This window comes from Pelobates fuscus, chromosome 6 (genome assembly GCF_036172605.1).
Source record: "Pelobates fuscus isolate aPelFus1 chromosome 6, aPelFus1.pri, whole genome shotgun sequence".
Lineage (NCBI taxonomy): Eukaryota > Metazoa > Chordata > Amphibia > Anura > Pelobatidae > Pelobates > Pelobates fuscus.
Genome location: NC_086322.1, coordinates 51,713,996 through 51,728,012, shown reverse-complemented (window position 1 = coordinate 51,728,012; position 14,017 = coordinate 51,713,996). Strand labels below are relative to the sequence as shown.

Sequence of the window (14,017 nt, the reverse complement as noted above, 5' to 3'; positions counted from 1 at the left end):
AAAATAACTAACCTGTAAAAAAAAAAAATTAAACTTGCCATTTGACGTCTTCTCTTTTCTAAATTCTTCTTACTTCAGCCCCCCAAAAGGCCAAATAAAAATCCATAAACCCGTCGCACTTTAAAAAAAAAAAAAAAAAAACCGAGCGCAAACAAAAATTAATCCATCTTCACCCATGGAGGGCACGCCGCGTACTGAGCTCCGCAGGGCGGGTCAAGGCTTATAAAGCCTTGCCCCGCCCTGCAATTAGGCTTAGAACACAATGATTGGTTGGTTTAAGCCAATCAGAGTGCTCTGTGTCATTTTACACAGCGTGGGAAAATTCAAAATAACTTTCCCACGCTGTGTAAAATGACAGATCACTGTGATTGGATGGTTTTCAAGCCATCCAATCACAGTGCTCTGTGTCATTTTACAAGCGTGGGAAAATTCCAAAAAACTTTCCCACGCTTGTAAAATGACACAGAGCACTGTGATTGGATGGATTTCAAACCATCCAATCACAGTGCTCTGTGTCATTTTACACAGCGTGGGAAAGTTCAATTTTCCCACGCTGTGTAAAATGACACAGAGCACTGTGATTGGATGGCTTGAAATCCATCCAATCACACTGCTCTGTGTCATTTTACAAGCGTGGGAAAGTTCTTTGGAATTTTCCCACGCTTGTAAAATGACACAGAGCACTGTGATTGGATGGCTTGAAAACCATCCAATCACAGTGATCTGTCATTTTACACAGCGTGGGAAAGTTCTTTTGAATTTTCCCACGCTGTGTAAAATGACACAGAGCACTCTGATTGGTTTAAACCAACCAATCATTGTGTTCTAAGCCTAATTGCAGGGCGGGGCAAGGCTTTATAAGCCTTGACCCGCCCTGCGGAGCTCAGTACGCGGCGTGCCCTCCATGGGTGAAGATGGATTAATTTTTGTTTGCGCTCGGTTTTTTTTTTTTTTTTTTTTTTAAAGTGCGACGGGTTTATGGATTTTTATTTGGCCTTTTGGGGGGCTGAAGTAAGAAGAATTTAGAAAAAAGAAGACGTCAAATGGTAAGTTTAATTTTTTTTTTTTTTACAGGTTAGTTATTTTATTCCCCCCTCACTATTTTTAGGGTGAGGGGGGTAGGTAGGGGATAGAATGTTTTGGGTGGGGGGTGACTAGGGGCTTGGGACCCCTAGTCACCTTGATGGGGGGGGGGGTCATTTAGGGCCCCCACCCACCGCGCAAGGGTGGGGGCCAGGGGGGGAGGACAGTAGGTCCCCCCCCCTTATTGTTTTATTAGGGCCCCCACCCACCGCGCAGGGGTGGGGGCCAGGGGGGGAGGACAGTAGGTCCCCCCCCCTTATTGTTTTATTAGGGCCCCCACCCACCGCTCAGGGGTGGGGGCCGGGGGGGAGGACAGTAGGTCCCCCCCCCTTATTGTTTTATTAGGGCCCCCACCCACCGCGCAGGGGTGGGGGCCAGGGGGGGAGGACAATAGGTCCCCCCCCCTTATTGTTTTATTAGGGCCCCCACCCACCGCGCAGGGGTGGGGGCCAGGGGGGGAGGACAATAGGTCCCCCCCCTTATTGTTTTATTAGGGCCCCCACCCACCGCGCAGGGGTGGGGGCCAGGGGGGGGAGGACAATAGGTCCCCCCCTTATTGTTTTTATTAGGGCCCCCACCCACCGCTCAGGGGTGGGGGCCGGGGGGGAGGACAGAAGGTCCCCCCCCTTATTGTTTTATTAGGGCCCCCACCCACCGCGCAGGGGTGGGGGCCGGGGGGGAGGACAGAAGGTCCCCCCCCCCTTATTGTTAGGGCCCCCACCCACCGCGCAGGGGTGGGGGCCGGGGGGGGACAGTAGGTCCCCCCCTTATTACCATTTTTTTTTTTTTTTTACAGTGAGCAGCCACAGGCTGCTCACTGTTTAGTGGACATGCCCCTACTCGCGGTATAGCGAGTAGGGGCATTGGGGAGATTTTAATCTCCCTTGTCCTATTATGGGGGTCATATTGACCCCCATAGAGTGAGGGGGGACATGGGGGGCTTAGGAAGTGGCGAGGAGCACTGCTCCCTGCCGCTTCTATAGTTACATATTACAAGGAGGGAGCTGCACGCCGGTAGCTCCCTCCTTGTAATAAACTGAACGAACAAACTAACACTGATACACAGTGTTAGTTTGTTCGTCTGATTTTTTTCTATTCATTCATTCGTCTGTCTGATGAATGAATGAATAGATGAAATTCCCGTTCGCATGTCCAGGTGTTTCACTGGGCATGTGCGGGAATCTCACAGTCTGTGTAGTGTGGGTAAATGACGTGTCCCACAGGGACTTCACCTACCCACACAAAGATGGCGGCGCCCTGAATAAAGATCGGGGCAGAAGATAAAGAATTAAAAAGAGGTAATGTGGGGGGCTTAGGGGCATTTGGGGGTGACTAGGGGGTCGATTGGATGTAGTGGAGGCGGGAGGGGGGTTAAAAAAAAAACGGGATTCGGCATGACAGTGCCGCTTTAAGGACTGAGTCAAATGTACACGTTGTGAACAAAACATAAACAAAACCTGGCATTTGCGCTATATGTCTGTCCAACCATAATTCACCTCTTTCATATTAAATGCACCCCCCCCCCCCCCTTATTATATATGATTTTATTCAGGGGAAACAGGGCTTTCATTTAATATCAAATATTAGCTATGAAACATAATTTAATATGAAAAAAGTGGAGAAAATAAGAAATTGTTATTTATTTTTTTAGTTCTACGTGACATTTTAACTGTCATGTCATAATACTGTTTGCTTTTACTGCAATAAAATACACATTTGTATTCAGCAAAGTCTCACATGTAAAACAGTACCCCCCATGTACAGGTTTTATGGTGTTTTGGGAAGTTACAGGGTCAAATATAGCACGTTACATTTTAAATTGAAATTGGCCAGATTGGTTACGTTGCCTTTGAGACTGTATAGTAGCCCAGGAATTAAATTTACACCCATAATGGCATACCATTTGCAATAGTAGACAACACAAGGTAGTGCAAATGGGGTATGTCCAGTCTTTTTTAGTAGCCATTTGGTCACAAACACTGGCCAAAGTTTGCGTTAGTATTTGATTGTGTGTGAAAAATGCAAAAAACCACCAATTTTGGCCAGTGTTTGTGACTAAGTGGCTACTAAAAAAAAAAAGACTGGACATAACCCAAGGTATTGCAAATGGGGTGTCTACTATTGCAAATGGTATGCCATCATAGGGGTAATTTTCATTCTTGGGCTACCATAGGGTCTCAAAGGCAACGTAACCAATCTGGCGAATTTTAATGTGAAAAAAAAATGAAACAAGCCTTATATTTGACGCTGTAACTTTTGAAAACACCATAAAACATGTACATGAGGGGTACTGTTGTACTCGGGAGACTACTCTGAACACAAATATTTGTGTTTCAAAACAGTAAAAAGTATCACAACAATAATATCGTCCGTGTAAGTGCTGTTTGTGCGTGAAAAATGCAAAAAACGTCCCTTTTACTGGCAATATCATCGTTGTAATACATTTTACTGTTTTGAAAACTAAGATTTGTGTTCAGCGAAGTCTCCCGAGTAAAACATGTACAGGTTTTATGGTGTCATGGAAAGTTATAGGGTTAAGTATATTATTTATTTATTTTTTTACACTTATTTTAACAGGAGAACGGATGTGCCGCGGCGGGCTCCCTGGGAGACCCCCCCAACCGCGATCGCCGGCGTGGGATCGCTGGCGACCGGGTAAGTGTAAAAAAAAAAAAAAAATGGAGGGCGTACTATTACGCCCTGCGGCGTTTAGAGTCGCTTAGAATAGGGCGTAATAGTACGCCCTCCGGTTTTAAGGGGTAAAGGACCACTATAGTGCGAGGAAAACGAACTGTTTTCCTGGCACTATAGTGCCCTGAGGGTGCCCCCACCCTCAGGGTACCACTCCCACTGGGCTGAAAGGGGAGGAAGGGGGTTAAACACTCACCTTTCTCCAGCGCCAGGCTCCCTCGGCGCTGGGGACTCTCCTCCTCGTTTGACCGTCATCGGCTGAATGTGCATGCGCAGCAAGAGCCACGCGCGCAGCCAGTCCATAGGAAAGCATTCACAATGCTTTCCTATGTACACTGACGTCTTCTCACTGTGAAAATCACAGTGAGAGGCGCCTCTAGCGGCTGTCAATGAGACAGCCACTAGAGGCTGAATTAACCCTAAAGTAACCATAGTTTCTCTGAAAACGCTATTTTCACAGAAGGCAGGGTTAATCCTAGTTGGACCTGGCACCCAGACCACTTCATTGAGCTGAAGTGGTCTGGGTGCCTATAGTGGTCCTTTAAGGGAAAAAAGTTAAATCTTCCCTCTTATCTGAGACCAAATTGAATTTCTAATTCTACAGGGTCAACTAAATTCCAATGCAAAATGAACAATTCTGCACATTGTATCAATTAGATTGAGGCAAGGAACTGGGTTCATAAGGATTAGTAACCAAAGACACCTTTCTATACCAGGCATAGGCAACCTTCGGCACTCCAGATGTTTTGGACTACACCTCCCATGATGCTTTGCCAACATTATGGGTGATGTAGTCCACACGATCTGGAGTGCCGAAGGTTGCCTATCCCTGTTCTATACGAATACACAAGACATTGCCATTTATTTGATCTGTAAAAGAGAGAAAAGTAAACACTGTTTATTAGTTGGTGGGGACAGCGCCCCACAGAAGTATTATGAGGTTCATTTTACCATGGCAAATGTTTAGTGATGAAAAATTAAATGATAATTTGTTCATGTTGGCCTAATTCTAGAGATTTGACAGCAATCGAGAAGCTGAGTAATCAAAACATTTCTTATAAACATTCTCTATTTACATGCATATTACATAACAAGCCAGAGTGATTTGGACCAAAAAAATAACAACGCTTTTACATTTAAAGAGACACTAAAACTCCAAAACATTTTAAGGTATTCTATAGTGTTAGGAATACAAAGTTGTATTTCTTACACTATAGAGCCCTCTGATTCCCCCTGTGGTGTTTAAAGTTTGCACTGTCGGTTCTCTGCCTCCTACGATGTGGCAGGGGCTAATGCGCGGAATACTCATTAGTCCCTCCCCATAGGAAAGCATTGATTCCATGCTTTCCTATGGGGAATTTAGAGGCGTTGGATGTCCTCAAGCACGTGAGGACGTCCAGCATCAGTTAGGCAACCAAAGGTCAGTCAGCCAGCATGAAGTGCCTCTAGTGGCTGCCTGAGTAGCAGTCTTAGTCCTGCAATATAATTATTGCAGTTTCTCAAAAACTTCAATGATTTACATTGCAGGAGGACTAAGTGGGACTGGGACACTGCACCCAGACCACTTCAATTGGATGAAGTGGTCTGGGTGACTATGGTGTCCATTGAATGAAGCAATTTTGGTGTATAGATCATGCTCCTGTCGTCTCACAGCTGAATTCTGTAATTTAAGAGTTAAATCATGCGTTTATGCAGCCATTAAAACATCCCTGCATGTGACTTTCACAGCCTTCCTAAACAATTCCTGTAAAGTGAGATCTAATCTTTACACTTCCTTTATAGCAAGCTGTTCTTTCAGAGGCATGATCTATAAACAAAATCTGCTTCATTAAAGGGACACTCCAGGCACCCAGACCATTGGAGTGGTCTGGGTGCCAACTCCCACCTCCCTTAAAGGAGCACTCTAGGCACCCAGACCACTTCAGCTTAACCCCTTAAGGACACATGACATGTGTGACATGTCATGATTCCCTTTTATTCCAGAAGTTTGGTCCTTAAGGGGTTAATGAGGTGGTTTGGGTGCCATGTACCTCTAGGAGTAACCCTTTTTTTTTTTTTTAATAAACATAGCAGTTTCAGAGAAACTGCTATGTTTATACTGAGGGTTAATCCAGCCTCCAGAGCATCTAGTGGCTGTCTCATTGACAGCCGCTAGAGGCGTTTGCGTGCTTCTCACTGTTAAAATCACAGTGAGAAGACGCTAGCGTCCATAGGAAAGCATTGTAAATGCTTTCCTATGCGACCGGCTGAATGCGCGCGAGGCTCCTGCGCATTCAGCCGATGACGTCGCGAGGAAGGAGGAGGAAAGCTCCCCGCCCAGCGCTGGAGAAAGGTAAGTGTTTAACACCTTCCTCTCTCCAGAGCCCGGCGGGAGGGGGTCCCTGAGGGTGGGGGCACCCTCAGGGCACTATAGTGGTCCTTTAACCCTGCAAGTGCAATAATTGCAGTTTTTATAAACTACAATAATTACCTTGCATGGTTAAGTCCTCCTCTAGTGGCTGTCTATCAGACAGCCACTAAAGAGACTTCATGTTCTTAGAACACGAAAAGTGTGTTATAAGACGCTGGACATCCTCACGCTATATGAGGACCTCCAGTGTAGCCGAAATCCCCATAGGAAAGCATTGAATAATGCGCATTAGGTCTCCCCCGCAGGCTGACGGAGGAGAGTAGGCAGAGCCTGACCCACTGCTGAGGGACATCAGCGCTGGACTCCGGTAAGTCACTGAAGGGGTTTTCACCCCTTCAGCAACTTGGGATGGGAGGGAGAGGGACCCTGTAGGGTCCTGCAGTGCCAGGAGAAAATGTTTTCCTGGCACTGGAGAGTCCCTTTAAGCAAAAGTTGTATATTGCCACTTTAAAATACCCCACAAACAAATCAACATATTTAGGGCTTTTTACTATGGCTATAAGGAATTGCATAATTTTAGGGCCACTCGGGACAAAATGTTTAAAGGGACACTATAGTCACCAAAACAACTTTAGCTTAATGAAGCAGTTTTGGTGTTCAGATTATGCCAGAGCAATCTCACTGCTCTATTCTCGGTCATTTAGGTGTTAAATGACTTTGTTTATGCAGCCCTAGCCACATCTTCCTACCTGTGACTTCTCCAGCTTTCCTAAAAACTTCCTGTAAAGAGGCATCTAATGTTTACACTTCCTTTATTGCAAATTCTCTTTAATTTAGAATTTCTTAACTCCTGCACTGCTAATCGCATTATAGGCCCTGTATAAGCCTCCTGTATGTAACTAAAGTTCAAATTACAGGGCAGGAGATAAAAACATTTAAAGTAAGTTACATCTGATTGAAAATGAAACCCTTTTGATTTCATGCAGACTGTGTCAGTTACAGTCATGGGAGGTGTGGCTAGGGCTGTATAAACAGAAACAAAAGTGATTTAACGCCTAAATGACAGTGAAACTGTAGGGGCATGGTCCATACACTAAAACAGCTTAACTAAGCCAACGTTGTTTTGGTGACTATAGTGCCCCTTTAAGCAAATCTCTCATATCATAAGGGTAAAGGGTAAACCATCTGTCATGAATGAGTTAATAGTCTTCTACATTAAAAAAAATGGTCTCTAACGGGTAAACAGAAGATGACCCCCTAAAAGATCATGTATAGCATATTATGAATGGAAAAAGCACATCAATAATCAATGGAGCACAGTTGGAAAAGTGTATAGTGTTAAGGTACACAAATCCACATGAACTAATGGAATACTGCGGTGATCAGTTTTTTGTTTTAGCTGTTTGACACATTCGTACAACCTGGAATTAAGAAAGATCTATATGCAGGAAACAAAAATCCAAAACAAAACTAGTTTAATAAACAGTGTCAAAACAGTATATCATTTGACACACTTTGTGTGTTCTTTATGGTTAAAAAAAATATAAAATAAAAACCCCAACATATATAAAACAAAATACTCACTTAACTGTTATGAATGTAGGACAAACTAGAAGTATCGGAATTGTGGCCTTCATATTCCCTATTGTAGGGAATAATGTACCAAGTGAATATCTGAAATATAATGCTCTGATAAAGTAAACAATCATATTACAGAGCCCAAAGTATAAAATCAAATGCACACAATGACGAATGGTGTAGATTAAACACTATAAAATTGAATATAAAGCTTTAAATAAAAAAAAAAAACACCTTGGAATTACTCTTTCCTTTTACAGTGATAACACTACAGAACAAATACTTGAATAAAAATCAACATAGACCAGTGGCCATGAAGTATCACCACAAGCAATCAAGACATGATCACCACAATAGAACAAATTAATGTCTCTGTGTTTCTGTCTGAACATAAGACAAAAAAGTATTGACGTTCCAGGCACTCAAGTTCAATCCAGCGGGCAGATTTATTGGAGTAAATTCAAAACAACGTTGCAGCCCACAACAGAGCCCTTGTCAAGCTTGTGGGCCGAAACGTTGTTTTGAATTTGCTCCAATAAATCTGCCTGCTGGATTGAACTTGAGTGCCTGGGACATCAATACTTTTTTGCAAATCACATTGTGAGGATTGTCCAACCTCATGCCCAGTGCACCCTGGGATCCAGGAGAGTGCGGTATACATATTGGTAAATATATGTGAACACAAGACATGCCATATTGGAAATGGAAAAAAAAAAAAAAAGTATCAGACCACAACACAACATATGGAACATTGCTGAATGGGTGATACCATACACAGCAGACTTGTATCTTAAAGGACCACTATAGTGCCAGGAAAACATACTTGCTTTCCTGGCACTATAGTGCCCTGAGGGTGCCCCCACCCTCAGTGTCCCCCCTCCCGCTGGGCTGGATGGAGAGGAAGGGGTTAAACTTACGTCTTTCTCCGGCGCCGGGCGGGGAGCTCTTCTCCTCCTCCTCGGCTGAATGCGCGGCAAGAGCCGCGAGCACATTCAGCCAGTCTCATAGGAAAGCATTTACAATGCTTTCCTATTGACGCTGGCGTCTTCTCACTGTGATTTTCACAGTGAGAAGCACGCAAGCGCCTCTAGCGGCTGTTAATGAGACAGCCACTAGAGGCTGGATTAACCCTAATATAAACATAGCAGTTTCTCTGAAACTGCTATGTTTATAGAAAAAAGGGTTAATCCTCGAGGGACCAGGAACCCAGACCACTTCATTAAGCTGAAGTGGTCTGGGTGCCTATAGTGGTCCTTTAAGTACCCTGCCCTCTCAACCTACATTGACCCATATCTTAAACTGATAAGCATTTTTTTCCTTTATAGTGGTCTATAACAAAGATATGCTTCCTCCAAATAATACAACAGAAATTCAAGTAGCTATCCGCAGAAATGTATTCCAAACGTTCCAAAAACTGCACTTATTTAATTTAAATGTTACAATAACAAATATGTAGCAAGTGAAACTACCACAAGGTATAAAAAGGTATGACACTGTTCATATTGGACACTGCAGCTCTTGAGGTCCATTTTTTTCATCCCAAAGATAAAGAGCCAATCATTTAGCAGAGCATCATTAGAAATGTGGTCGACATGAATCAAAAGCTTACAGAGTGAATGGGTTTGCTTTGCAGTGCTATACAAAGACAGAAAAAAAACATAGTAACTGAATAATAATGTAAATCAGGGGTGGCCACAGCTGTTGCAAAACTGCAAGCCTTTGCTGCTTTTCAACACTAAAAGCTAGCAGATCATTAATGGTTTTCCAGTAGTAGGACAGGCTGGGGGGCCACCTTCACACCACCCCTGACCTGTAACATAACATAAAGGTAAACAATGAACACATGGTCACACCTTTGTTATTAGGACAGTGATATATGTTGCAATGGTTAATAACCAATGACTAAATTATGTCTCTGAGCTATAGGTAGATGGGATAACCATGGCAATGTTATGAGGCCATGACAATAAACGTTAGACATACAATAACACAAAGACAATAAATGTAATTAAATATACAACATGGACTGGGAACTCCGCTACCAGGGTGCCCTACTGCCAACCCTGTATCACATAGCTGCAGTTACCCCTTGGCAGTGCTGAATACCCTCTCACTGCCCCCAAAATACACGGTTTTCATGGAGCCTGTGCCCTGGGGCAGTTATTAGGGGGTATGCACAAATTAACACTCTGTAACAAATAGCTGCAGTTACCCCATGGCAGTGCTGAATACCCTATAATTACCCCATGGCAGTGCTGAATACCCTATAATTACCCCATGGCAATACCCTATAACTGCCTCAATATGCAGTGTGCTATACATCCTGTGCTCTGGGGCAGTTATTGGGGGTATTTACACACACCATGGCCTAAATGGAGTGTGATATTTAACCCCCCTTCTGGTGATGGGCAGGGTATGGCAGAGGCCCTCCATCCAGCAGTAGTTGAGTGCTGATGGTTAGTGTGCAGTGGTGATGGTGGCCCCCAGTGTGCAGTGGTGATGGTGGCCCCCAGTGTGCAGTGGTGATGGTGGCCCCCAGTGTGCAGTGGTGATGGTGGCCCCCAGTGTGCAGTGGTGATGGTTCTTACCTCTGCCCCCGGGGGTGATGGGCTTGCTATGCAGGGTGGGCTGGAGATCAGGCCTGCCCCGGGGCTGCCCCCGCCCGCTGCGCTATGCTGTGCCCGCAGGCTTGCGGCCTTCACCTCCCCGGAGCCGCTGCCTCCGCCCCGCTTGTTCTTCCTCCGCTTCGCCCCTCTCTTGGCATCGGCCGGGCTCATCTCTGAGCGAGCACCACCTGCCGCCTGCCGAGCTACCGGGAGCACAACACACCGCGCCGGGCCGGGGGGGAGAGCACACACAGCCCGGCTCAGCGGACAGCGACGGGAGAGGACAGGCCGGCCCGCTGGGTCACCGCTAACACGGGGGATATTGGCAGAGCGCGCGGCGGAGACAGCGAAACACCGACCGGAGCGGAGCCGAACTACACTCCAATATGGCGGACTACAAGGAGGAAAGCTATTCCCGTCTTACGCACGGACGTCACGACGCAGCCCTGCGACGTGAACGTGCTGCTGTGGTCCGCCATATTTTGTGAAAGGGCACGGCGGGAATTGGAGTCCGCCAGGGAGAAAAGCCGCAGTTTGGGAGCGGCTGAACTACGAGTCACAGAATGCAATGCGCCGTGAAACCCAGCGGGGGGATGCTAACGGTCTTTAAAGGTGGAGTGGGAAGTAGGCCGAAGGGAGCGCTGGGAGTTGTAGTTTGAAGGATGGTTGGGATGTGTCACAGGTTGAGAGAAGTGACAGTTAGTGCTAACATAATGGGGTCTAATTACCTGAAAATCCAATGTTCTAAAATATTGACATAAAGAGGAAAAAATTATAATAAAATCTCCAACTGTATTGTATTAACAGCATTTATATTTTACCCTGAATTTTGCAAATTGGTTTCCAATGCATTTCAGTGAAGAGATATCTGAAAAGATGAGAATTGTTCATTTTTAGAATGAGATTTTTTATTTTATTATTTATTTTTGGGGGGTGAATTTTCACTTTTAGGCCAAAATTTGGGGCACAGAAATGTTGCAAATCAGCTATATTTACAGTTATCGTGTTCTGAGATTTGAAATATGTTTTAAAGTCACACGTTAGCGAATAATGATGCTAGTGATTAAACCCTGACATAACGGGAAACATAACACATTCATTGTTATATCTATGTTTTTATTCAAATATTATTTCTTGAAACATTTTTATTGTCTGTACATGCAAATGTAAGTCATAGTCTCAAATAAATAAATTGTTTTCACTTTTTCACAGTAAGGTTAGGCTGGATTGTAGTGTAATTTTCTGTAAAATGTGCTTTGTGGGCGGGATGTTTGGAATGTACAGATTATCAAGAACGTGTAGACAGAACTAATGGAATGGTCAAGATAGAATGCTGGGAAGGGCACAATGAAAGAGATCACATTGTGATAAGTGGTCACGGTGCTTGGAATCTGTACAGAGTACAGAGATATAGAACTTTAGTTACTGCACCGGGCTGCTAATGTTAGTTCTGTGCATACAAACAATGCATCCTGGTGACATAGAATCAATTCCGGCCCAGGCCCAATGCATGACTCCCTAATTACTCCCTCTGCGCAGCCTCCACAACATCCCTCCCGCTGCAATGAGGGGGAATGAGGCCAATGAAGGATGACCAAGCTTCAGGAAGAACTTATCTTTGGCTCTTGATTTAAGGTATTTATTTGCAATGGAAAAGTCAAATAAGGATCAGCGCTAAAACGCCACAGGAGATAATATTTATAAAAAGTGTAGGCAGCACACCTATAACGAGAGGAGGCCCCTCTAGTACCCCCGAATACAAACGTAATATATATTTACTCCTCACAGGCACTACCTTATTTGTATTTTTTATTTTCCATATTACATTTATTTGCAGTGGTTACTCCAAAAAAAAAAAAAATTAAATGAAACATATTTTTTCTTTTTTAAGATTATGATAAATATTTTGAAAATGACATCACACTCCGGTTCGTTCGAGGCATAACTATGGCACAAATTGCAAATGAGGAGAAGCAGAAATATTATGTTGTTTTTCTTCGTCTATGATTTCCCTTGAATGACTGTCAGTTGCAAAGGACAGACCTTAATTACCAATGGCATGTTGGGTTTATCATGATATAAATTGGTTTGCCTGTCCGCTGTTCCTTAAATGGTTAAAACAATGATTGACCGGGAGGCAAGATGGAGGCACCCAGTTGCATGATACAGGGTTGTGTATTTTAACATTTAAAGGACCACTTCACACCCATAAAGCAGTTCAGCTTTCGTCGTGTTTTATGTCTGAGGAGCATTCAATTTGAAAGGCACTTTTATAATCAAATAATTAAACATCCTCTGGCTGTCAATCAAACATTCTGAACCCTGTGCTGGGCGCACACGTGAGGAGGTGCCCTCGCACAGGGGAAAGCTTCAGAAGCCTCTCAAGGAGAAGCCTCTGGTTGGTTATTTCCTGTAAAGAGACTGAAATGGGAGGACTTATAAAGGCTGCAGTTCATAAGAAATTCAGTATTTGCAAGCTCTTTTAAGATATACCCCCATCAAATACATGCATGCAAAAATATAATAATGTATTCATTGGAAGTGTATTTACTAAACAGGGATTTATTGATTTATTTTAGCCATTTGCAGTGTTAAGTGTTCCTTTAAGTTTCTTTTTCATACCTCACATATACATATTTGTTTTGTATCCTCTTTAATGATTACAGTTCATAATTTCACCTGTGTGTAAACAGAGAGTACAAACCTGTACTTATAAATTTAACAGCAACGATTTAAAATGCAGGCTTGTCCATAGCCTCAAGGGCATAGTTAAAAAAAAAAAAAATATATTTTATAGTGCTAATAAATTTCGTCATACGAAATAGAAATACAGTACTGACAGTACCACATTAATGTTGTTAAAGGAACCTCATTAGAATCTACCTTTTAAAGATTAGATTGTGTGCCCTTCCACGAACCACCCAATTAGGAGACTACAAATTAAGTAAAACCTACTATTAATTCAGTGCGATCCTGATCTAGACTCAGCAGTTGATCTACTCACTGTGAGAATATCCGTGATTATGTTCTTGGACCAACCAAACCCTAGTGTGCATGCATGGTAATCGCTGCTCTGCGCCAATTGGATACTACTCATAGGTAAACATTATTTAAATGCTTCTCTAAGAAGCATACACAGCATTCCGTGTTAGCGTGCCGGGTGAATGTCACTAGTAAGCCCTTCAATGTTTACATTAATCAAACTGCAAGGACAAGGTCTGTGCACCAAAACCACTACATTAAGATGTAGTGATTGTAGTGTTTAGTGTTCCTTTTAGCATTTTTAAATTGCAATGTCTTGCTTTTGTTGGAGAAGCAAGAAAGGGGACACTACTCAGATTCACACCACAGATAACTTTCCTATGGTGCCAATGTCCACTGACTTCTCTGTGGAAGATCTTCCAGGGTACAGATTTAGTGCTGTGTCAGGCAGTTATTACTCCTGGGTTACACCTTCTAGCCTAGACCATGGGCGCCCAAAAGGTAGATCCCCACATGTTTTAAAACTACAGCTTCCATTATGTTTTGGCATCCTAATCGATTGATTGGAGCAACACAGACTGATTTATTGCCCCTTCAGGAAGTCCAGAACGTGGACGAAACATGTAGTGCGGACGTAAATTTATTTTCAGTGTGTTCTTTTATTTTATTTATGTTAATTTATGTACAAATAATCTGCTGAGGGGGGCGTGTCCGGCAGCCGACCAAG

The 14,017-nt window shown here is 43.7% G+C and overlaps 1 protein-coding gene across 3 annotated transcripts in view; it reads right to left on the bottom strand.

The window, feature by feature from the left end:
• Positions 1-10,712, bottom strand: part of FAM193A (family with sequence similarity 193 member A) — a 107,492-nt gene extending 96,780 nt beyond the window's left edge. For all 3 annotated transcript variants that reach the window (XM_063457685.1, XM_063457687.1, XM_063457686.1), the window contains exon 1: positions 10,291-10,712. In XM_063457685.1, coding sequence (XP_063313755.1) covers positions 10,291-10,479 — 189 coding nt within the window. In that variant the 5' untranslated portion in view covers positions 10,480-10,712. The remainder of the gene's footprint in view (positions 1-10,290) is intronic.
• Between the last annotated feature and the right edge of the window lie 3,305 nt (positions 10,713-14,017).